The sequence below is a fragment of the Apostichopus japonicus genome, chromosome 11 (assembly GCF_037975245.1).
Source record: "Apostichopus japonicus isolate 1M-3 chromosome 11, ASM3797524v1, whole genome shotgun sequence".
In the NCBI taxonomy this organism is placed as follows: domain Eukaryota; kingdom Metazoa; phylum Echinodermata; class Holothuroidea; order Aspidochirotida; family Stichopodidae; genus Apostichopus; species Apostichopus japonicus.
In genome coordinates, this window is record NC_092571.1 from 3,114,020 (window position 1) to 3,140,632 (window position 26,613).

The 26,613-nt window shown below is 39.9% G+C and overlaps 1 protein-coding gene across 3 annotated transcripts; it reads right to left on the minus strand.

Annotated features, from left to right (window-relative positions):
• Window positions 1–265: 265 nt before the first annotated feature.
• LOC139975829 (DIS3-like exonuclease 2) lies at window positions 266–25,030 on the minus strand. 3 transcript variants are annotated; one of them, XM_071984048.1, is made up of 20 exons: window positions 24,932–25,030; window positions 23,537–23,760; window positions 22,217–22,558; window positions 21,332–21,451; window positions 20,618–20,719; window positions 19,462–19,878; window positions 17,906–18,072; window positions 16,757–16,856; window positions 16,065–16,218; window positions 15,132–15,244; window positions 14,525–14,632; window positions 13,889–14,059; window positions 13,255–13,391; window positions 11,277–11,460; window positions 9,478–9,564; window positions 8,535–8,682; window positions 7,120–7,250; window positions 6,100–6,204; window positions 5,177–5,347; window positions 266–3,615 (listed from the first exon to the last, which is right to left on the minus strand). In XM_071984048.1, exons 2-20 carry the CDS (start codon window positions 23,714–23,716, stop codon window positions 3,589–3,591), a joined length of 2,964 nt encoding a protein of 987 aa, XP_071840149.1. In that variant the 5' UTR covers window positions 23,717–23,760; window positions 24,932–25,030; the 3' UTR covers window positions 266–3,588. The 3 variants fall into 3 exon arrangements, with proteins under 3 accessions (XP_071840149.1, XP_071840151.1, XP_071840148.1); XM_071984050.1 differs by having other exon boundaries at window positions 24,904–24,997; XM_071984047.1 differs by having other exon boundaries at window positions 24,817–24,977.
• Between the last annotated feature and the right edge of the window lie 1,583 nt (window positions 25,031–26,613).

Below are 26,613 nucleotides of genomic sequence, written 5' to 3' on the forward strand. Positions count from 1 at the left end.
GTACCGCATATACATGTTATATATTTATGTAGGCCTTCTATATACACCAGGAACTTATTTAATATTGTGCATCAATCCGGGTGGGGGGTGAGTGTGGGGGGTTGGGTGTTGGAGATGACAGCCAATAACGTGAGCACATGTGACTGTTTTCTGGCATGATTGAAGGTATGTGAGCACGGAGAGGGAGAGTGAGGTGCAGGGCTAAATCATAAACTTTAAGAGTAAAGAAACACAAGAACAAAAAAAGACCAACATTTTCAGGTACTATAAAGTAACTGCTCAGGTTTGCATTTAAGAAACAGCAAAGTAATGTTATAAATAGGTTGGCATTGTATCTACAAAATGATGTCATACAACTGTATGGTTATGTATCAATCAACCCATGTTGCTCTCCCACTCATAACCCACCTAAACCCACTACAATTATATATATATATATATATATATATATACATATATATATGTATATATATATATACATATATATATATATACATGGTGGTTGGAGGTGACTTGGGATAGGTATAATACACACTGACATATATAGACAATTGTATAAAATGACAAGAGTAAATTTAATTTTCCCTCTCACAAGTATGTGAACCGTAGATAGAATGGAGGAGTGGGGAGGGGCAAAGAGGGAGGGGAGGGGAAGCAAGGAGGGGAGGGGGAGAAAAAGGAGGGTAAGGAAAGGGAGGGAGAGAAGGGATGGGGAAGCTGAAATGCAAGACAGAACATGAGCACCTGTGAAGACAAATATTACATTCAAATTTGAAGCTCTCTATATGTGCATCAGAGTCCTGTTCAGAATTGAGCTTGCCTAAAGTTTTCTCAAGTATATTTGCTTCAACTCATCCACATTTTCCCCTCATTAGCATATAAAGTGTCCAATGTGTTTGATCAAGTCCCTCTCGTGTTATTGCCATGGTTATCTGACTCAAAATCATCTGTGGGTAAAGATTTATTGTGTTTATCTTCTGCTTTCAAATTGATTACTTATAAATTATACCTTAGATGGAGCTAGGATTCCAAATGAAATTAGACAGCTTGCTTCTTATGCCAAAATAAATCATGTTGTTAAAGGTACTGAGGTATCGTTACAAATTAAAAACGAGACAAAAATGTCACAACTTAAGAAGGAGACATAGGGACGGAGTCCATCTAAGAGGAAGTGTAATGATGTTGTAATGTGAGAAACTAAAAAAGGATGAAAGAGAGAAAAGAGAAAGATAGTAAGTAAGAGAGGAAGAAAACTTGACACATTCATATTTAGTAATACTTAGAAAACTTCTTAAATTGCTTATCGTCAATTTATACATAGATATAACCATTATTACAAGGATAGTCCAGGGGTAAAATTTGTTTTGAACATTAAAATGAAAGATTAGAAACATTTACTCAGCATCCTGACGGAAAATCCTGTAAACTCCTACATTACATTTTTTCCAAGTATTGATGGTTGAAGTGGTCATAGTTTATACCATAAGTGAACTTCAAGCAATCATGCGCGATGTCATAGTTCGTGCACATTCACAGTGACGTCCAAAGTCCAAAATAATCATTTTCAGGTGGACTATCATTTTAATGGAATACAATTGTTTCTTTCACCCTCTGGTCCAAAGACGGCAATTTTAATACATGTTGATTATTCAACACGCAAGACACACATGGACAGAATACCTAACAGAAATTTCATGTTTCTTTCGGAGGAATTTTGTCCAACTTTGTGCACTTGACTTTGAAGAAGATTTTACATCTCTTTGAAAAAGAGGGATTCCCACAAGCAGTGAATCTTCTCATTGTTCACTAAAGATCAATAAAACGAAACAATTAAAATTGACCTACAAAATTATTTTAACTTCAACCCTGACGATATGAAATGTTGCAGAATTGCAAGAAAAGTAAAATGTTTGCCTTAATAAACTGTTTGCAACAATTACAAGTTATAGGAAGCAAGTACGGCATAAGGTGTATTTACCATCAAAGTTAACAAAGAGAAACTAGCTTTTCTGTTCACAATGTAACGCCAACACCTGCAAGGCGAAAGGATGGAGGGGCAAAAAGGGTGATAAACAGAGTTTTACCACTTGGGGTCACAAAGATGAGGAAAAGTTCAAATGAAAAAATATGACCTACGAAGCATTTGTCTGATTGTCGTAGCCATTACTAGAAACTTTCATTCCAGATGCCAAGGAGTTGTTTCGATTTCGCCTGATCAATTTTACCTCATCATTTGATCTGTTGATGGTAAAGATAACCAACATACCAACATAACATAGCATTTACCTTGTGCAAATGTCAGCTTTCTCCAATAGGCAGGATAAACTGTAGATTGATGTACTCACTTTTATAAAGTTTTCCTTTTTATAAAATTTGCCTCAAACTATTTGCCAATATGACTTTTAATGCCCCCCTCCTCCCCCCCCCCCCCCAATGCCCGGAACTTTTTGATAATTCTCAGCTTAGTATTGACTTGATGTTTCTTTCCTTTTTTCCCTTAAGACTACTTGCATCATTTGAAAACTTTTGTCACTGACATACCCAGGCTGCCCATTATTCTACTACCATGCAACAGAACTAAATGAATATTCATGTCCATATGAATAAATGCATATTCATGCCAAGTGGTCAAATATCCTCTCCCACTCGAAAAGACGTTAATTACACTATCGATCGATACGAGAAATACCTGACATTAACAAAGAAAACAGAAAACAAAGGTGAACAGAGGAAAAGATCAGGCGAGAAAGAAGAGTCGCTTTAAAAATTAAAAATAAAATAACTGAATTAAGAATCACATTTTTGGCAAGAAAAAGAAGAAGAAGGAGAAGAAGAAGCCAAAAAAAAAGGAAAAAGCAACATAACATAACTTCTTCAAAATTTTAAAAATTGATAAAAACATTATTTCCATTTGGGATTGCAACATTCAAGAATGACAACATTGTCCCCGTTTTGCACACGAGCAACTTATCAATACTCTGACTTTTCTACAGAGTTGGTATTATTCTAGAAATATTTCACAATTAAACATGCTTATATATTGCACATGCAAAATAAAAATTAAAAATAAACCCTATAAAAAAACTTGACTTGACAAGTATCCATTTCAAATCAATCACACTTTTGCTCTTTAAAACCTACATATTTAATCATAAATAAAATCCAATCCAACAGATTTCCTATTTTAAATCAAGTTGCATATGCACACAATGAACAAGTTTTTATAAAATGGAAACTTACCAGTTTACTTGGCAATGTAACTTTTAATTATTTATCTCAAATACTACAACAGATTTAATTCCGTTTTTTTTTTCCTTTTTTTTCCTTTAATATAGCATTTTACAACAACATTTTCATTATTTTGTGTATGTGTGTGTGAACCATCATACCCTAGCATTCGACTGTTTTACCATCACAGGTCGTATACAAGACTTTCAACAACTCCCGCATTTCTTCTCCTGTGTCCTTTTCACGATACCTCCTCAAGAAACGGTAAGCCTCTCTGCAGTGAATCTCCAAACAGCTTGGGGATCACGTTGGGGGATCACATGGATTCGGCGAATAACGCACCGCGAGGCGATTTCTCCATCACTTCATTGGCTTCTTGATTTGTGCCTGTATCGGGGGTGAAGACAGAACAGGTTACTGTACTTATAATCACAGTGCCCGAAATGATATGACCATACCTTAAAACCTTGAATGCATTTGAAATAGCAGTTTCGAGTCGATTTTGATGCAGTTTGCTATAATGTTACTACACAGAAATAATGTAGCTATGTACACTTCATATTACTATACAAAAATAATATTACGTTACGAAAATAAAGTTACCATACATAAATACTCTTAAAATTTTGGTTAAACTACACGAGTAGTATTATGACACAAAAGATCCACAACAGCATTGTTCATTAGCTGGAGTAAGTTTCATTTCAACCAACAATATTTTCCAATATTTTTTTTACACATTTGATCAATATTGATATCAAAGAGGGTCTGAGCTCCAAAATGTTGAGACCCGAATATAATCATCGGTTACTTGGTATTTAACCCTTCAGCGAAAAAGGTCTAAAAAGATTAGTTTTTCGTTGGAGCAATTCCAATTTTATTCCGAGTCATAATCGGTAGGTTTGGTAAAATTATCGCCAAACGAAGATAATTTCTGTGATCAAAATTAGAGGAAACCAAAACAAAGTAAGAATGTAAATCAATCACCCCACCCCTCCCTCCTCCCACATTCATATTGGTTCATTTATGGAAGAAATGATAATAGGAATGAATAGACCATCTTCAATAGCCCCTTTCCTCTTCAATGCCTAAGTTCATGGGAATTCAGACAATTGAGGCCACATTGGAGGATGCTGAAAACAATTACCATTTTAGACCAAAGGCCTCATACCACCCCCCCCCTCCCCCCATCAAACACACCTGACCTCTACATCTATACTCACAGAATACCTGATACCCCTCACCCCACCCCCTTCCCCCACCAAACACACTTGACCTCAAAATCTATACTCATAGAATACCTCATACCCCTCATCCCACCCCCTCCCCCCACCAAACACCCTTGACCTCCACATCTATACTCACAGAAAACTTCATACCCCTAACCCCACCTCACCCCCTCCCCCACCAAACTCACTTGACCTCTACAGCTACACTCACAGAATACTTCATACCCTCATCCCACCCCACCCCCTCCCCCACCAAAAACACTTGACCTCTACATCTATACTCACAGAATACTTCATACCCCTCACCCCACCTCACCCCTCCCCAACCAAACACACCTGACCTCGACATCTATACTCACAGAAAACTTCATACCCCTCACCCCACCCCCCCACCAAGCACACTTGACCTCTACATCTATACTCACAGAATACGTGATACCTCTCACCCCACCTCACTCCCTCCCCCACCAAACACACCTGACCACTACATCTTTACTCACAGAATATTTCATAACCCACGCCTCACCCCACCCCCACCACCTTCACCCACCAAACACACTTGACCTCTACATCTATACTCATAGAATACCTGATACCCCTCACCCCACCTCCCCCACCAAACACACTTGACCTCTACATGTATACTCACAGAATACTTCATACCCCTCCCCTGCCCCCTCCCCCACCAACCCCACTTTGACCTCTACATCTATACTCACAGAATACTTCAAGCCTTTGTCATCTGCCTTCAGGACAACCACCACTTCCGAAAACAATGACAATTTCTTAATGACCGGAGGTGACCCCTGCTGTTCCCCATGCCAGGTCAAGATGAGGTGGGACTCTCTCTCCTCTGTGACATGTCGAAAGGAATATTGCACGCCGGGGGCCTGAAAGAGATAGACCAAGCAAAGAGGAAATTGAAAAAAGCTGAGGAAGCCATCAAGATATGATATAATATTAACATAGACCAGGATTGGAGTCAACAGTAGGTTTAAGAACTTCAAAGTTACTTCTTACTTAGGCATTGTTCTCCTTCAAGTCAAGTGATCCAAATTGATCTCAGAGAAAACAAATTATAATTGCATCTCCTGTATATTAAACTTCCATTAGCACTTTTCAATTCAATATCAATTCAATTCCCAAATTGATTTCCTTTCCATCCCAGTTTGTATGACTCTTTGCAATTCCACTTCAATTTCCTCCATTTCTTCCAATTCACTCCGGTTTCTTCCGATTTCAACTGCACATGAGGAGCAGCCAGCTGTTAACTGTGTCTAGTTTAGTTTAATTGTTGCAACTGAACTATTCATTCAATTTTTTTCCAAAAACTGTTTTGCAAAATGTTTTGTTTGTGAAGTACAGACTGTGTTCCTTCTTGATACTGTTACATTCTGTATATGTATGGTTCTGGACACTTAAACCTTGATTCCTGCTTTAAGGACTAACAAATCACATTAGTAGTTCAAAACAGCCACCAACGGTGGAGAATAACAGATCCCTTTATTACCCCTCACCCTCCCCTCACCCTGCCCCCCACAACCCCCCCCACAACCCACCCCCAGACAGTTGTATGAACACATCAAATAAATGGACAGAAATGGCCAACACCATTCCTTCAAAACGGTCAACACCAACTCACATTACAGTAAACCCTTTTGACCACTCCCAGCTTAAGAACCAAAACATCGAAAGAGTAGTCCAGGATGGCCATCACCATTCCTCCTTCTTCAAACGGTCCAAATTCCTGTCAAAGATTGAGACGGCAAAAGATCAGTACAAACCTCTTCTTGAACATGTGTATACACAAGAGACAGAAAGAATATTTGGTCTTTATCCACCCTCCCCTCCCCCACCTTCTCCCCAAAACAACAATGTCCTTGCACAAATCCTTTTATATTACCATACCAAAACAGAAGCCTAACCAGTAGCAGGGATGAGCCTGGGGTAAAAACAAAATCACGGAACTTTTCAAAAATTGCGGTATAGGCTCCAGTTTGCATATGCTACAGTGTGTTAGGATAATAGATGTCCCGAGGTAGAAAAGAAATCACGGATATTCCGCGAATTCGCGGAAAAAGCTCATGCTTGGGTAGTAAAATCACACCAGAATGATAACAGTGTAATTTATTTCTTCATTAAAAATCCATTTTCAGGTTTTTATTTCACTAAACTCATTCCACAAGTTGGAATTTATAACCTATTTTTCACTTACCTTATTTTTTTTTTACAAAATGGACTAGGCTGTTGAAGTTCAGAATTGACTCTCTCTCTGATCAACTTAAGTCATCGTGTATAAGGTGTCTTCTATTGAGTAACTGCCATCCTAGGTGGAATGTCAACTAACCCAGTGAACTCTCACTTTCATCCTTGGGTTTAACACATAAAGACTTTTATGAAAAAATTTCTTTGCCATTCAGAAACATTCCCTTTCTGTGGTCCTGAAAATTTGCCACTTAGGCAATGTTAGATTTTCATTGGTCAATGTCTCCTTGGATATATTTAGACACATTTGGCTTATCTTCTTTGGGAATTTTGGTCACCTTGTTTTGGCCTCTAAGCTCTAATCAGATATTATACATAGAGGCATATCTGCAGTAAGTCGCACAATTTATATTTAGATCAACCAATGAACAGAATAAGTATATTAATAACTCAATACCTTTACATAAACTGCAAAGTAGAGTTGCCTGCTGAGGTCATCCGCCTTCTTAGCCTTATCTTTCTTCACGTTACAGTGAGAAGCTTGTAATTTTAACGTCTCAACATCTTTGCTTGGCTTTGGACCGCTTTCTGAAAAGATTTTATGTAATAAAATGAGAGAGTTGCAAGGGATCACTTTAATATAGCAGATACCAGTTAAAGTCATAGTGTGATTTCAAAGGAGTATCTCAGAACACAAGACTATGTAAATGTACAATTTTATGTAATAAAATGAGAGAGTAACAAGGGACCACTTGTAGAACAAAACTGTTAAAGTCACACAGTAATCTTAACAGTGTACCTCACTCAGCACACAAGTACATGTAATCACATAAGTTTATGATGGCTGGAAAAGGCTGAATTCTGGGACTGCTGTTTAACTGCCTGAATATATATGAAACTTCCAGATCAAAATTAATTGTAAGACGGAAAAACCTGGATCATCTGGACATATTAAAGGACTGAAAAGTTACCAAGGATGATCAAATGAGCCACACTAGAGTGTAATATGCTCCTGTAGACAGTGGCGGAGCTAGGGGTATTGGTCAGAGGGGGCGAGAATGGTCTGTAGGGGCGCTTTCAACACTATCTAAGCGGAGTGCCACCACAGGTTGGCCGGGAGCGTAAAGAAATATTTTGTGTAACGGTACTCCCTAGATTGCCGGAAATGACCCTTTCCGGGCCTTGCTCATTTGCAGATAAACGAACAATAAATAGGTGTAATCGCCATTTTGTCAGAAAATTACACCAACAAAATGTGACAAATGTCAATAGGTTTTTGAAAGCGCAATAAAAAAGTCAATAATCACGAATAAGTTAAAAGTGGTAAAAAGCTGAAAAGGGCGCCAGCAGTCCATTTGAGTCCGTCAGGGGGGAATCTGTCAGGGGGGGCATTCGCCCCCTCTGACTGTATGGATGCTCCGCCACTGCCTGTAGATAGTACAGCTTGTTTAGTGATGTGAAATGCAATGTCGGCAAAACTGTGCAAAAGGCGCTTTGTAGTCGCTGCACATGTCTTATACTTGCACATGAAAATTTATGTACTGGACTTTACGGAAGAAACATGTGCAGTATTTTACAACTTTACAGAAAGGCTGGATTTTTCAGAACGGGACAATTCTCTCTTCACTGGACTAACAAAACACATCTACCATTATCAGGGATGAGCCTGGGGTAAAAACAAAATCACAGAACTTTGCAAAAATTGTTAGGATAATAGTTTTTGTCCCCGAGACAGAAAAGAAATCACGGATATTCCGCGAATTCACGGAAAAAGCTCATGCCTGCATTATATAAGCTGGTCAAAATAAAGATATACACCCTTGCAAGCTGCAGAAGAAACCCTGAGGAAAAAAAAGTGAAAATATGCCTTACCTATTGCAGCAGCCAGTTCTCTGTGTACAATGATGTCGGGGTAACGCCTGATCGGCGACGTAAAGTGGGTGTAGAGAGGGACGCTGAGGGCGTAATGGCGGTACCTCGCTTCGTTGTCTATGGTTCCGGTACAAAAGTACAACGCCCTCTGTAAAGAAATTTGGTTTGTATTCAAATGCGATTTGACTTTTTTTTAATTTCCATACTTTCAAGGTAGAATGTTAACAGTGTGGATGACGAAACCATTTCCATTGTTAATTTGAGGTTAAATATTCTCGATTCATCATCTGCAGAACCCATCTCCATTACAGACAATAAACATTGTAATAAATATAAGAAAACCATAAAATAAAATTGAAGCACCTGCGACTCGATCATTCGATGATGTCACATTTTAGACTTGATCAAGTTTTCTTTGGACTTGGGTGTGAGAGAACACTAAATCTCTGGCATCTCTCGAAAGGAATATCAAGATTTTTCTTAGCTTTTTGGGGGTAAGTTATTAATCACAATTATCTTTATCACAATAATTTAATAATCGTGGATGGATTTGTGTCTCTTCTGAAGACATTCTTATTGGTCAATCTTGCAAATCCAACCCTGTTTTAAGATGTAATTAATTACAGGAATGAGCCTGGGGTAATAAAAAAATCACTGAACTTTGCAAAAGTTGCGGTATAGGCTCCAGTTTGCGTATGCTATAGTGTGTTAGGATAATAGTTTTTGTCCCCGAGGTAGAAAAGAAATCACAGATATTCCGCGAAATCGCGGAAAAAGCTCATGCCTGTAATTAAAAGACTCTCCTGAGACATTTGATATAAGTACAATGCAACATTTATCCCACAGAGAAGCGTGTTCCAGACCATTTTGCAAGGCTGGACGTGTATTGTATAAACCAGTGAATAAAGTCATGATGATAAGAAGATATTATTATATCACTTACCTGCATAGGCTTGGATAGTAACACCTGAAGAATCTGGAATTTTCCTTTGGCTTCAAATGTCTCTCCCATTTGCTGAACCAGGGAACTCTGAAAACGTGAGCCAAATAAATGCATAATTTATCCGGTAATGCTATGCAAAATTGGCAAATTGCTATACAAGTGTAGATATGTGTAGCAGGTTTTTGCACATAGCAACCATAATATTTCATGAGAGAAATTTAGAGCCTTCGAAACCACTGTAGAAACTATCGTTTATTAGACAATTCTCGCACCAGACAGCTAATTAGGTATCATGTCTCTTATTATTTTTAGACATGACACTGTGTTATCGTAATGTCTATTAGCCATCTTACTTTGTGAAATCATTCTTTCATTTTTCGTTCTTTTTACGTGTTATGTGTGTATTTAGAGGTACGCACAGTTTGTCATTCCTACTGGTGGTTTGTTCTCTTCTTATACTTATTCGTGTGTTCTACTCTGTTTAGTCAGAAAGGCTTCTTAGAACACTTCCATTCACAACTATGTTGTACTACTATTAATGATTCAAATGATTCACATTTATATGTTAATATTGTTATGAAAATCAAATCTAATGAATTGAACCGATTGTGCATCACAATCCACCGATTGCAACTGTTTCCTTCACTGCCCTCAATTCCTTGCAGGTACCGAACAATAGAAAAAGTATAACGTATCTACTCAGAGGTTAATCGCTGTGCATTCCTCTTATCTCTGAATACCTGACTCTGTACGACAATTAGCATTATAACCTTTCACTCATGCATGTTAACCAACCTATGGCATTTGGGTTTTACTGCACTTATCACTCAAATGATCAAAAGGAAACTGAGAGAGTTAGACAAATAAAAACTTAAAACTGGTTTTATAACTGCTATCATTTTCAACAATAGGTGTTATGTAATCCCATTTTCAACAATAGGTGTTATGTAATCCAAAAGTTTTAACAAATTTGACCAATTGCTTATCCTACACCTTATCCCAACACACATTTCTCTTAAATCTCACCTGCAGGGCACCTGTACTACTAATATCAATATCCATTCATCTTCCTCCTACACCGAATCCCAACACACCCTTCTCTTAAAGCTCACCTGCAGGGCACCTGCACTACTAAAATCAATATCTATTCCTCTTTCTCCTACACCTAATCTCAACACACCCTTCTCTTAAAGCTCACCTGCAGGGCACCTGCACTACTAATATCAATATCCATTCACCTTCCTCCTACACCCAATCCCAACACACCCTTCTCTTAAAGCTCACCTGCAGGGCACCTGCACTACTAAAATCAATATCTATTCCTCTTCCTCCTACACCTAATCTCAACACACATTTCTCTTAAAGCTCACCTGCAGGGCACCTGCACTACTAATATCAATATACATTCATTTTCCTCCTACACCGAATCCCAACACACCCTTCTCTTAAAGCTCACCTGCAGGGCACCTGCACTACTAAAATCAATATCTATTCCTCTTCCTCCTACACCTAATCTCAACACACATTTCTCTTAAAGCTCACCTGCAGGGCACCTGCACTACTTATATCAATATCTATTCCTCTTCCTCCTACACCTAATCTCAACACACATTTCTCTTGAAGCTCACCTGCAGGGCACCTGCACTACTAATATCAATATCAATTCATCTTCCTCCTACACCTCATCCCAACACACATTCTCTTAAAGCTCACCTGCAAGGCATCTGCACTTCTAATACCAATATCCACTCATCTTCCTCCTACACCTAATCCTAACACACCCTTCCCTTAAAGCTCACCTGCAGGGCACCTGCACTACTAATATCAATCTCCATTCCTTTTTCTAGCAGCATTTTCTGTAGATCTTCCATCATATGTTCTTTGGGTTCTGGATGCCTTCTTAGGAGGGCCTTATCCGGAAATGCAGCTTTGATTCTCCTGGCAGCGGCTATGTTTGCCATTAACATGAATTCTTCTACAAGTCTGAAATGATCGTATCAACATACATCTTATTCATTCGCATATGTTAGTGATTAAACCTCACAAGATAACACAAGCGTGTAGGAACCGGGGGAGCTGGGGGGGCACCAGCCCCCCAGTGAAAAATATCGAGGGGCGGAAGTATCATTCCGCCCCCCCCCCCGCTTCGCAAGTCAGAAAACCCCTTTTTCATTTCCAAATGGGAAAAAAATCTCATTTGGAGCACCAAATTGCATCTAAGGCCAGGTGAAAATGCAAAATTATATACAAAATGGAGTGGGTGGGTTGAAGTGTGCTATATATATTGCACCAAATTGCATCTGAGGCCACCTGGAAATGCAAAAAAAATCCAAAGGGGAGGGGGACACCCCCTCCCCTTGGACCACTCCCCCAGGCCAGCCATCAGTCTTCAGCCCCCCCCACTCAAAGTACCTTCCTACGCCACTGAGATAACATCAAACAATGTGTTGTACTTTCTACAGATGATTATTGGAAAGGTTTAATCTTCAAGCCAGGGTCAAAACCAGCTCCTTTTCAAATTTAATAAAGTTCTACTTTTGTTTTTGGTGCAAGCAGAGGGAGGAGGGAAGAGGGGGAGGGAAGGGGTGGCCTTGAGTGGTTTGTACCTATCATGAATCAGTAATTCACTGTTTTATCTAGTCCCATTTCTTTGAGGTGAATACTTGTTCTGAGTCTGGCAGAGGGGAAAGCGATGAGGTAGGAGGGTTGGAATTATTTAAAGGTCTGCATTTGACTGCACCACTCATGAAAAATAGGACCAGATTGAATGGCTTTGAGGTTATGAGGCAAGCTGTTGATAATTTGCAAGCAGTTCAATACTGTTCTGAGTAAATGAAACTACAATAAATCCACTCCAATGACTCAACAACAAATTCCAAGTTACAATATAGACTCAGCTACAATATAGACACAGCTACAATATAAACTCAGCTACAATATAATCGCAGCTGCAATAAAACCCAGCTACAATATAAAATTAACTACAATAAAACCCAGCTACAATATAAACCCAGCTACAATATAAACCCAGCTACAATGTAAACCCAGCTACAATATAAAAGCAACTACAAGGTAAACCCAGCTACACTGTAAATGCAGCTACAATATAAACTCAGCTACAATATAAATCAGCTACAATATAAACTCAGCTACAACATTAACCACAATAATTACTCATGGTGTTTAAAGAATTCACACAGTTCCACAAGAGTGAGGAGAGGACTGTGTTTTTTTGTGCCACATATCATGACTGTGAAATACAACATGCTTATTATTGTTTATTCATGAGGGAGAAAAAGGAGTGATTAGCCCAGTGACTCGCATCGCAAAATTGCTATGCAAAATGTGCACAGCCTCGCATCGCACCGCAAAATTGCTGTGCAAAATGGGCAGCAAATTGCAAAACAATTGCAAAGATGCATAGCAGTTTGTGCAAACGGAAACCGCATGTAGTATGTTATAAGAGGCAAAGGTCATATTCTTCAAAACTGCTATGGAAACTTTTTACTATCAATTATTTGCTCTAACCCCCTCTATTTTTTACTACTTTTTTTTATTCTTTAGTGTCCCTTCATCTGTATTTTCTAGGTTTTATTTCTACTATAGAGGTGTCAACTTTTTAGCTACAAGCCTGTGTGTATTAAAATCGGTGGGTATTAATGGGTTCTAAGTGTGAGAGCCAACTATAAATGATAACCACCTAAACTGGAATATTTTTCAAATTCTGGGCAAATCTTCTTCAACCTTTGGTACATATTAAAGTGTGTTCCTTCTCACCTATTGCTGTCCTTGAGGTGATAAACAGAGTAGCCCTCTGGAAGCCCTGTGCTAGGATTCAAATTAAATTGCAGTTTGACTTGATCAAGACGGAGTGCACCCCCTTCAAACCTTGCTCGGCGGGTATTGACTGCGATCTAAGATGAACAGAAAACAGAAAGGAAAAATGACAATGAAGAACCATGAATGAACCAACGAATGAATGAATGAAACAAATAAAAAAAAACAATCTGAGAGAGTAAAAAGGCATTGAAGACTCACCCCAAACAGCGTGCCGCGCTCTGAAAAAGTTAACTTTCCGTTGCTTGCAAACAAGGTTTTTTTCTTGTGGCTACAAAATGCAGACAGTTATGAAACGTGATACCTTGTTATCTTTTATCTAGACCTGAAATGTCCAAGCTGTGTGTGTCTAACACTTCTGTTACACCTCATTCGAAACTAGGTCAGATTACCATCATGAGACGTTTCTTTGTGCGTGAGTCTTCACACCCTTTAAATTCAATGCAGGAATAAGGATTTGATTCAAATTAAAAGTGGCACGGTATTAACACAACGTTGGGAGAATTGAAGAGTAACATATTTAGTATGTAGAAAGCATATACAACAATGGGGGGAGAATGGAATTATTTCTTACTTTGTTCAAATTTCTGATGCATTCAAAAATTTGATCAGCAGTGAAGCCACCACCAATTTCAGGAGTTGTGATGGTTTGAGTCGGTTGGTTTTCGATGGCGGCTTGGGCGTGGTCGTAGCTCAGCTTGACACATGACCTGATAACTGTCTTGCCACACCATTCATCAAGGATCTAAGATATGGAAGCAAGGAGAAGACCAGAGGGAGAATGAGGATACAGAAATTAGCGAGACATCCGATGAACTCAAAATTGTTTTAGCAGTGGGACCCTCTCTGGTATACTGCATCTGATATGACTTTGCAATTCAAAACATTTTTGTAACCAAGAATACGAAACGTTTTTCTACTCGGTAGTTGTATACATATAGATTTGACAGGCTGTGAGGATAAACAAAACAAAAAATAATAATAATAATGATAATAATAATTTTGTATTCTTGTAATAATGATGATAATACTAAGAATAATAATAACACTAATAATAATAATAATTATAATAATAATTATCATAATAATAAGAATAATAATAAGAATAATAATAATAATAATCATAAAAATAATCATAACAATAATAATAATTGCAAATACAATAACTATCAACTGTGTTACTAACTACATGAGAGCTGTAAATGCCTACCTCTCCCTTCTCAGATAACTTCCAAATAAAGGAAAACGTGAGTTTATCTTCGTTCGGATTGAGACTGCACAGATGCTCGCACAGAGGTCTTGGTAACATAGGAATTACCTACCGGATGAAAGAAAAGAAAATAGAACGTGACAGAAAACTTATTCGTCAATTCTGTGATATTTCTGAAATTGATGAGAGTGGAGAGTTGCAAGAAGTATAGTTGACAATATGCTGTATAATGTCCATTTAATAATAGTAAAAACAAACACTGCAGACCAAACTTCCAATACAAAATAGAAAGACCAATTTTAATATGGCCTGACCTACGTAAGCTGTGCTTATGTCAGGGCTCCACCATTTCCACAATGTTGGTGGTAATGAGGGTAACACTGTAATTGTACACACTGAAAACGTTTCATATCATCTTCGATTCAATACCGCCATAAACAAACAGAAAATTAAATAAAGAGTACCATTTTTATATATCATATCATTTTATTAGCTCATCATTTGCATCAAAGACAGATGTCAGACTACGATTTGAACATCTCTTCTATCATTCAGACTGGTGGGACATTGCCGGAAAATTGGTTACACTGCAGTATCTGTGACCTACCCTTTGCACTAAATAAACGCTGGTTGCTCTCAAACTGGCTTCTCTATCTAATGGAGTATTTTCTTCAATGAAAAAGCTGACATCCGCAATATGGACACCGACTTCGTAAGTACCTGAACGATAAAGAGAGAGTGTTAGGAAACAACAATGAAAAAGATCAAATAGAACAACAAAAGATAAGGGACCAATGATGTCCAATGATATGGGGAGTGAGGAGTGGGGGTGGGGAGGGGGGGTGGTGGGAGAGAAAACAATGTTTATATTGATGCAATTAATTACTGGTATTGCAGTGTGGTCTGAAGGGATTGAGGGAGAGAGGAGGAGGAGGAGGAGGAGGGGGGAGGAGGAGGAGGAGGGGGGAGGAGGAGGGGGGAGGAGGAGGGGGAGGGGCAGGGGGAGGCAGAGGAGGAGGCAGAGGAGGAGGCAGAGGAGGAGGCAGAAAAGGAGGCAGAGGAGGAGGCAGAGGAGGAGGAGGAGGAGGAGGCAGAGGAGGAGGAGGAGGCAGAGGAGGAGGCAGAGGAGGAGGCAGAGGAGGAGGAGGAGGCAGAGGAGGAGGAGGAGGAGGAGGAGGCAGAGGAGGCAGAGGAGGAGGAGGAGGCAGAGGAGGAGGAGGCAGAGGAGGAGGAGGAGGAGGAGGAGGAGGAGGCAGAGGAGGAGGAGGAGGAGGAGGAGGAGGAGGAGGAGGAGGAGGAGGAGGAGGAGGCAGAGGAGGAGGAGGCAGAGGAGGAGGAGGAGGAGGAGGAGGAGGAGGAGGCAGAGGAGGAGGAGGAGGCAGAGGAGGAGGAGGAGGAGGAGGAGGATTATGTAGATTTTAAGTCAGGACTTGTCTCTCTTATCTAGACAAACCATGAAACAGTCAGTGAGTGAGTCAAGTCATCAGAGAAAGAAAGAAAATGGAAGAAAATCTAAAGACATAAGACAGGACTGATTTACCATCTGGTAACGGCTTGCATGAGAGAGCATCGTCCAGATCCCTGGCGGTGGATGGATCTATCGTAAATATGCACTCCGATGTTAAATCTCTCCTCCTCTGTCTCTCCGCTTCATCTACGGACCAATTCCTGACGTCCGGTAAGCATTGCAGCACCTGGGTAGCAGACCAGACAAAGGTACACGATATGTCAGAAAACAGTCCTTACTGTACTTAACAACAATGGGATACAGTTGATACCCACTACAGCCACCCAAATGCACCCTCGCCCCCTCCCCCCCTCACTTAACCAAATTGTTTTCCCCCATCAATCGATGTCTCTCATATTCAGCCTCCGTGAGTTTTCTAGCCGGGATAAATCTGTAAGAAATGACCGAGGCCGCTGCAATCTTACGAGATTGATGTATGCACTCAGTAATTGTCAAATATTGACCTACATTTAAGGTAAGTATGAAAGCGTTTCTTAGCCCCTGATTTATTAAGACATTAAAAACCAAAGATACACCAGAAATGAAGGAAAGCATCTCATGTCTTACCTCACCCCCTGCCGCATCCCCCACCCCTCCTCCCTCCTGCTCCAGCCATCCCCTTCCAAAGTACTCTTAATGTCAATTATTCTCAATGCCGGCTGTGATTTTTAAATTCCTGTGAACTGGGACATTCAGCTAGATTTATGATGCGTTAATAAACAAACCTGTTTGTTAAAGTCTGAATCATCTATTCCATGTTCCATCAGAAAGCCTTTTGTTTCTGCCTCTATGGCGCCAGCCTCACCGAGGAGTCGTTCCAGACAGCTGAAATGTACACAGGGTTTACATTCATTCATGAAAATGCTATTCTCATGGATGTTCCATTTACTATAAGTTTTGACCCTCACTAATGGAGAAAGGAATCTCATTTAAAGCCATTTAATTTTCACATTTTAAACACACCTATAATCTCAGAGATGAGCCTGGGGTAAAAAAAATCACAGAACTTTGCAAAAATTGCGGTATAGGCTCCAGTTTGCATATGCTACAATGTGTTAGGATAATAGTTTTTGTCCCCGAGGTAGAAAAGAAATCACGGATATTCCGCGAATTCGCGGAAAAAGCTCATGCCTGTAATCTACATGAGGAAACTATTTGTCAACAACTATTCAGCTGCTCCTAATATTAGCAAATTAATATTTATACCATTTGTTCAATCCAGCAAATTCTGTGTCCCACAAAATTTAATTTGATAACGTACTGTTTCATGATCGCACTGGCGAAGCTACCGAGTGTATGCAAAAAAACTCTCGTTTTCAATTTCATACATGAAAAACAAACTTAAAAACAATTTAACGTAATTATTATACAATTGCTCTAAAGCAAATAGCAACTCTGACATTCTTTCCCAGGTACTTCTCTTGCGCTATGGTTAGAAAAATTAAAAAAACTAGCTGTATCAAATGCCCAAAGCTTGACAGTTTTATTAAAATTAAAATTAAAATTTAGAATAAAGCAATTTTGGACAACCTTTAAAGTTCATCACTGCTCAATCAACAGTATTCTGAGTTAGGGCAAGACATTGACATGGAGGTCTTCAAAGTTCTAGCAGTGTGGAATATTTTTTTTTCTCTCTTAAATATCAGTTTCACTCTGTTCGTCACCAGAAAATCCTTCGAAGCGATCCCTCACTCCAAACTTTTTTTTCATAACCTAACATTTGTTGAGACTTTACTTGCGGATCACACAAATTTCCATTCCGAATTGTTCTATTAGCAACGGTGGCGCTTACACGATAATTAGAATCCAAATTTTCGCACTTGCATAAAGAGCTGCGAATTTATTTTAAAATAGGAGTGGATTGTGTCTCTCACCCTCTGGCGAACGCCGATTGCTCGGACCAGGTCAGGATCCTGGCCAAGAACAGAGTACTGGCGTACTTCCCCGGGTTAATCATAAAGTCTGACGGGCATTGTTTCAGCGGAATGAAGAGACGGGGGAGACCACTGTCTATCGGTGAAAAGATGGCATCTCTCGCTTTCTAGAGGGACAGACATCGAGAGATAGAGAGACAAGATGAAACATTCCATTCAAATAAATTAGGTAGGAAGCAGATATCCCAGAAAGAAACTTCTTTAGCCTATGCAGTATAAAATACATTTCATAATCATGAACATGATTGAATAAAATGAGAGAAATAAAACCTAGGTTTGGTTACACTAAGGTAATACATACATTGTATGGATCACCTTTGCATATCACAGACCTAGAACTTCACAATTTTTGGCGCACATGCTAAAAAGATGCCATTGCTTGAAAAAGACCTACTGGTTACAAATCGAGTTGTCGCTGGCGTTTTTCCAAGATTACAACACACGTCGTTACCTTACAGGGTTCTGAGAGCAGCTCAATGATAACAATTGCTGACGATAAAAACAGTCATAAGGGGCTCTAATACGTTACTAATGGAAATTAATCGTGCCGATTATTAACTTGATAACCGTGTGGTTTTATATCCTTGATGTCTACTTGCAGAAATCGTGCCGATTCTGAACCGGATAACCCTGTGGTTTTAAGTCCTTGATGTCTACTAGCAGAAACTGTACCAGTGCCTCATTTTTGTTTGTTCTAGCAAACTGCAAACACCACTGATATTTAGCCCGTTATTAGCCCAATATTCGAGTGTTACAACACATCACCATGCTGCCTCTAATAACAATGTACATCTTGATCCTACACTGTTACATACAATCCACCTTACAATGAATACTGAGATGAGATTAGGGAGTATGTTTACACAGGCCTGCTTCCTATCAATACAATCAAAGCCTCTACAATGCAACTGGCAGTGTTAAGTCAGAGAAACAAATCTTTCCTTTACAGTGTTCACATCGACTGACACATCCTTGCTTATGCAGCGGACTGCAAAGCACCATGGGAACGGGTTAACCTTCCCAAGAACACAATGCACGATTCACACTTGCAGGAAAACCGCCAAAAATAATTCCATGGAGCACGAAAGGGAATCAGGGACATGGTCATGATACCAGGATTCAATTGTGAGATTTTTCAACCCCCCCCTACCAAAATAAAGGGGTTTATAAAACATAACTAATCTCATCATAAAGTGTCTGTTGCAATGAGATGCATATTAAATGCGTCCTACCCTATATCATCCAAGTAATAAAAAACTTCCTTTCTTAAGGTTGCTTTAAGAGAAGCATTGAGACATACTGCTAAACCAGTAGGAAGGCCCGTGACTACCTTGCTTGCAAAAATAGAGTTGCAATTTAAGGACGTTAACATTAACAATTTCGAGGAAGCAATAAACCTTGCACAAGATCGTGATACGTGGCGGAGGTTAATGACTGAGCATGTCGGATAGACGAGACTCAACTTACTACTACTACTACTTACTACTACTACTTACGGGACTATGCTGCAGCTTCAGGTGTCCCCTGCAGAGTCTAGTGTGCTTCTTCTCTAAGATGTAGACGACTTTTCCCAACTTGATGAAGCTCATTTCTTCTCCAGAGTCTTCGTCCCCCTCTTCCTCGTTTCCGAGAGGCTGGTAGCCGCCATTTTCGGACGTGCAGGAGCTGTCCTCGGAGGACCCCTCCGAGTCGTTGTCCAGCGAATCGAAGGACTTTCCCAGTTGCATCCCTTTGACCTGCTCGCAGGTCATCTTCATCTGCATGTCCTCTGATCCCGAGGACGTGCACGAGATGTCCGCAAGAACCGCCTCCGAGTCGTTCTGGACGTTGGTCTCGGTGTCCCCGTGGACGGTCTTTCCGAAATTTTCAAAGAGGGTGGTCGTCTCCATGTAGCTGCCATCTAAAGTTTTGACCTAGCTTGTAGAAAAGCAGAGGCTGAGCTAATCAGAGCTCTGTTGTATGGTTAGGTAACATCACACAGCGAACTGTTTAACCAACGACCCACATATTATTTAAATTACCTTATAAATCATTTACAGTCCAAAAGGCAAGACTTAAACATTCATTTCAGTTTAGTTATGTATTATCCTGTAAGTTATGTTTCCTTGGTAACCCAACTTTTCATAATTTATGCATGAGTTTGGTTTGGACAGTGCATGACACATTGCATACACTGCTGTCAAAAATCTTCTTTGCACTGGCTATGTACTAATTCTCATTTTTAGAACAACAGCAAATAACGCATCATAGTTAATTATCATAACTACTGTATTTATCTCCATCTGTTACAGTACAGTCAACTTGAGGTTCCTTCTGCTCTTTGCTAGACTACATACAGAATATAAATCAATATGGCATCACATAGCCAAAATGTGCAAATTGCTAGACAAATTGTATAGCCCGGCTTTGTTAACAGAAACCGCAGTATTGGCACCATTACATTTGAAACAAAATCTATAAATCTTTAAATCCTCAACATTGCGATACATGTTAACATAAATTATGCATACTGTAGATACCCAAAGTATGTAGATTTTCACACTAAAACACAGTCTCAATTTACAATGAGAGAGTGTGGTTTTAGAGACTCGAACACTTTTCCTAAATACAAAGTTACTGAACAGGTATAACATATTGAGGTACTGCACTGACCTTCCACTGGTCCTGTGGTAAGAGCTGAACTACAACGATATCATCCTGGAGGGCTCTGTTTCGGCAGTGCATTCCTTCGATGAATATGTCTGCTCCTCCATCCTGTTATAAGGGTGCAAACCAAGGTAATTCATTATTAAAGAGGAAAATAATAATTTTAAAAAAATAATAAGGAGTTGTCTTTAAATGTGAGTGAAATTTGACCCTCAAAGAAAGAAGAAAAAAGGAAAAAGAAAAGGTGTTAAATAATTGACCAGGCATGATAGTTTGATTCAAGCCAAAAAATTTGTTACAGATCATGTCAAATATCACCGACTGTAAATGCCACAAAATTACTCAAAATAAATCAAACTAACTTGGAGACATAAAATAATAATTAAAGTAAACCCATGCATCCCCAAACTATAGTTCGTGGCCAAGCTGTCACGGAGGTGCTGCGAGCTGGGTTGAAGACAACAAACAGATCAAATCAGTAACCAATGTCTCTAACAGTAAACGTCCTTCCTGTCACTACGTAATTTCTTTTCCCAAGGGTTTGAAATTAGATGTGTGAGTGGTATTGTTTTCTTACTTTCAGTCACTGTGCAATGGATTGCCCAAAAGAATACAGTCAATGTGCAAGTTCATAATCAATCCTATATATATACATATCGGGTCAGTTTAGGACATTTTTGGGCATTCATGGGTCATTTATATCGCACTCAATGTTCTTACCGGGTTGTCGATGTACGATTCCGAGTATTTCTTGGGATTTATCCGGATGCTTCCCTGGATGAGGTTTCCCCTTTTGAGTTCACGATCTACGTTTTCTCGCGACCAGTAAGGCTCACAGGTCTGCCGAAATGAAAACAGAGAAAATATGCCCTGTAAACTTCTGGTGTGTTACTTAACTTTGGAAATTAAAGATGTGAATGGGTGCATGAGATGCCCTCCTCTCTTCCCCTCCCCTGCCCCCTGCCTCCCCTCCCCCTTATGCTCTCTCACAGCCAGCAAGACTCAAGACGTCTGTCAACAAGAGGTAAAATATAAATACAAAAACATACAATGTTACAATAACATTATGCAAATTCATGTACTTTTACTTAAAAAGTACCTATAGATATAGAGTGGTTTGATCATCTATGACTGTGAAACATCTTCAGTGGAACATCCCATATTTAGTAAAAAACACAGACTTACGGCTTGAGAACGTTCGCATCCAGTGCACCGTGCCTGTGGAACTCACTTCCAGAACATGTAAAAATGTGCAATACTGTGAACGGTTTCAAATCAGCTCTCAAAACGTATCTTTTCACCAAAGCATATATGTTATAATTGTTATTATTATGTTAAGCGGTACGAGAATTATTTCATAGTTTGTTTGGCGCTATATAAAAATTATGTATTATTATTATTATTATATTTAATCATCCCAGATTGTGCACAGACAGACAACGAGACGTATCATCTCGAGTTGTGCTCAAGTAGGCAATCATACATACCCTGTATAATTGTGTAAATTTCATTTTGTCAAAAACCCTGTTTTTCTTTACAGATCACTGCGATAGGTCTGAAAAAGGAATATTTAGAAGTGAAGTCATACAAGAGAGCTCTATTTACCTTGAACCTCTCTTGCTGTTTCTTCGGAGTGCTCCCTTTACCCTGGCTGCCATCCGGTTCATCTTCTCCTTTCTCTCCTCTCTTCTTACTCTTCCTCTTCCGCCTCTGCTTGGCCATATCCTCCTCGTACTCCCCCGGGCTCTCCACCTTGTAACTGACCTCGGATTTCTCTCGCCGAAAGGGAGGTACTTTGCCAGCCTGAGGAGTGGTAGCTTTGTGCGCCGGTCCCTTGCCTTTCTTCTTCGTAGGCTTGTGTCTGTCCTGAGCTGATTCCGAGGTATCTTGGTGGTCGTCTGGATTGGGAGGATGGCGACCTTTTGTGGCACTCTTTCTGCGTCGCCTCTGTGGAAATTCGGGAGATTTTTTTGTTATAATTCTTCGACCATGGATATGAAAGTCTAGAGATGTCAGTATATAGCAGCAGTAGGGAAAGACAGTTTAGACATAAATACCGAGTAAATGTTAGGAAGACAGTGTTTTCAAAGATGAAACAGGGATGTAGAAACTAGGAATGAATTGCTGATAAGACGTATCTGAAATGCTGAACACCCTTAGTTACTTGTTGGCAATGTCTTTGATTTATTATCCATATTGCATTATAGCGATGCTGCTGAAGGCACTAGAGCAGATCTCTGAACGGTTGTCAGGATGAAACTCCCAGGAGGAGTAATATTTCATAGCTTTATTTTCAAGCATTCTCATCAAGCAATAAACCATTTCCAAATACTTGGCTACATCGCTCAAACAGAAAGAACTATGTGGTAACTTTGAAATTTAAATCTACGTGTTCACAAATCAATTGAACACCCGTAAATATTTGGTGCAAAAACTGCATTCTGTCTAACAAATTTAAATTTGCTATATTTTTGGCATTTGCCAAGCCCTCGAACGGTTTGCCGAAATATTATTACTTCTAGTGAAAATATTGATTTTATTAAACGGATGTATCTTTCAGGTACCTTATCCTTCCATCCGCAGTCACGACTGGTAATGCAAGATTATGCAAAATGCAGTTCTTCTTAAAATCTCTGAGTTTTAGACAGTTTGCTCCTTGGACAACAATTGTACCAGTTTGTCCATCTTTCGGACATGTTGGTTTAATTGATGTGCTAGCAATCACCCTGCACAGTCAGACCCAGTACCATGACATAACTTCCATAATCCGTAACCCCCCAGAAAAATGTAACCTTTCAATGTCTGCACGGTACATTATATCAACAACCACCCAGATGATTTAGAACAGTGTACTGCTTTCTCCCTATCCACCTTCTTCCCTATATCCAACCCCCCCCCCCAATAGTGATATTCCAACCAACTCACATGTTTCTTTTGCTTCCTGTCCTCCTGACCATGGATTGAGTTTCTGTTCCCCCCTTCCACTTCTTCAGGGGGCACTATCTCACTGGCTTCTTCGGATGCTGAGTAGGCTGACTGCGATAGTGCTAAGCTTTGGCTGACATCCTGTCCAAGGAAGGAGATATTGTTTGGCAGAGCCATCATGGACTTATTCAATTATTGCTTCAGATGCGTCCTTCAGGAAAGTACTGAAAAACAGAAAAGATAAAGGAAATATCACCAAATGATGAAATTTCGGAAGAATACACACAAACTCATTCCCTCCCCCCCCCCCCCCTCCTTTCAATAATTCGAATAAAATGGAACTGCGAATGGAGACCGATGTGAGTGATTTTAGAAAATTTCCAGACAGGGTTGTAAAGGTTTGGACTACTTAGTAAATTGTTGGGGTTGTTTTCTCCAGGTTCCCATTCCCATCACTAGTTTTTACATATCTTGTTTATGAGCTCATAAATATCCAACATTCTTCCTTTGCTAGCAGACAAGCAGGCTAACACAACTTCTTAGAATCTTGTGTTCCTGTCATTTACTTACAGTTTTCATTTTAGAGTGATGGCAAATTCATTACGTTAAGCCTACATTCAACTATCTCTATAGCAAATAAACATAGGGCTAGCTTAGTACATCCTTGTATGAAGAGATAAATTTCATTCTAAGTTACTAAGTGAAGGTTATTGACAAAGTTGGTTGAGAACGAATGTCGGTAAGAGAAGCGCTAAGTCTAATTAGGAAGAGGATCTTATTTCCTTGCAAACCTCCCCTCCCTTCTCCTCTCTAAAACTGAAAACGATGGTACAGATTCTTCATGATGTAGCCTTTAGAAGTCTACAGTAGCCTTTTTTGCTTCGCTGGTCAAAAGGCCCTAGACCTACGCATATCCCGTCAGGCATTTAATGAAGCTTCCATGGTAGGCCTAGGCTAGCAGTAGCAATTCCAAGATTGTTACTGTTGGTATGACTATATGAGTATGAGTAGATGGCAGATTTAATACAGCCCTGACGAGTTAATACAGTCCTGGCAGAAACTGCCATAGGCCTTCAGACTGACACAATGAGTACGTTTGGCCTTGTCTGCTACTAACGTATATAGGTAAGCCTAGCTTAATGAATTACTAATACCAAGCTGTACGTTAGATATGCACAATGGGCTTAGTTGCAGTAGGCTAGGCCTAGAAATTTAGGGGTAGTCCAGCAGATACGAACATCATTACGAAGACATTTGATACTACTGTTAGTGATCCTGACCTGTCTATTCTACCATTGCCTCATTAAATAAATGTTTATGCCCTTAATTTCAAGACGAAACGGAGGAGGTAAGGAAACGGAATTTACGGCTTCCTATCATTCACAGTTGTCTCACTTGTTTTGGTCACTATTCGATAAGTCCATTGGATATTGTTATTGTGCGTGTGTGCGCACTGCGTTGATGTATTAAAATGCAGTGAAAGGCCATCCCAAGGCGATCAAGGAAAAAAAAATTGCAACATATATTTTTTAATGCAAGGTGCTAAAGGAACATGCCTAATGGATGCCAGTTTTTTAAACACCCATATATTTTCTTTTTATACAGGTGCGTATCCAGGGGGGGGGGCGTTGGGGCGCCCCCCTGGGTAAGGAAAAGAGGAGAGAAAAAAAAAGAAGAAAAAAGGAAAAAAGAGGGGAAAAGAGGAGGAGGAGAGGAAGGAAGGGAAAAGAAAAAGAAGAAAGAGAGAAGAAGGAGAAAAGGAGGGAGTAAAAGAAAAACGCGAAGACACCGGGAAGAGAAAGAGGAACAGTGACATCATTACAGCGCTGAAGGGAAGCCAGTGACGGATCAATGATTTCGTAAAAGTGTGCCTCACCCTACCCCTTACACCGACAACTCCATTTTTTTTACGTTTCCATTTTCCTCTCTCACTAATGATCTATATATATACTATATATGGTCTATCATAACGCGTGTGTAGAATTGTGCTATGAAACCAACTGTGGCTGGTCTCGAACTCGACCGTGTCGTCGGGGAACATGACGCATTTTGGGATGGGGGCGACCGCCCCCCCCCCCCCATTCAGCATTTTTTTAAATGATATCGCTAAGTAATTTCAAAATAGAAAGTGCTTAGATGCAACTTACAAGGCCTGGGAAGTGTCATTTCCAGCGATCTGGGAGACATTTTCGGCCAAAATTTGCTTGTACGCTTCGCGCTAACAAATGGTCCTGGGTAGTGCCATTTCCAGCGATCTGGGAGGCATTTTCGGCCAAAATTTTCTTGTACGCTTCGCGCCAACCTATGGTGGCGCTACGCTTAGATAATTTGCCTACAGGCTTCGCCCCTCCCTTGGCAAATTCCTCGCTACGCGCCTGTTCGAATTTGTAACGCAAACAGCAGATATCACATCATATCAGTGAGCATGAAAATGGCGTTCCAGGATGAAAATCCTCAAAACTGTCCGACTTGCCTGAAAAAATAACCAAAAATTTTCAACGTGTCAATGTCAATATCATATAAGCAAGCATCGGTTATTACATCGCATGCCATCATGTACCATACGGTCCGTTCAAATTGCGCGGGATGCTAATGTAAACAACGACATGTCTCATGTAGATGTATAAAAAGCATGGAGGTCCAATTATGTCGAAAGTTTCTTTTACATTAGTAATGGCGAATTAGGGGCTGCACCCCCGCCGCGCAGTGGCGGAGCGTCCATACGATCAGGGGGGGCGAATGCACCCCCTGACGGACTCAAATGGACTGCTGGCGCCTTTTTCAGCTCTTTACCACTTTTTACTTATTCTAGATTATTGACTTTTTTATTGCGCTCTCATCTACTTATTGACATTTGTCACATTTTGTTGGTGTAATTTGGCGATGACACCCTATTCTTCGTTTATCTGCAAATTAGCCAGGCCCTGAAAGGGTCATTTCCGGCGATCTAGGGAGTATCTTTACTAAAAAATTGTCTGTGCGCTACGCGCCAACCAGTGGTGGCGCTCCGCTTAGATAGTGTCGAAAGCGCCCCTACAGACCATTCTCGCCCCTCCTGACCAATACCCCTAGCTCCG

Coding starts and splice junctions, on each gene's coding strand:
- LOC139975829 (XM_071984048.1), bottom strand. CDS start 23,716: ATGATGGCTCTGCCAAACAATATCTCCTTCCTTGGACAGGATGTCAGC. Junction 14,060..14,524: donor AGTTATCTGAGAAGGGAGAG/GTAGGCATTTAC, acceptor TCCATATCTTAG/ATCCTTGATGAATGGTGTGG. Junction 9,565..11,276: donor GTAGTGCAGGTGCCCTGCAG/GTGAGCTTTAAG, acceptor TCACGTTTTCAG/AGTTCCCTGGTTCAGCAAAT.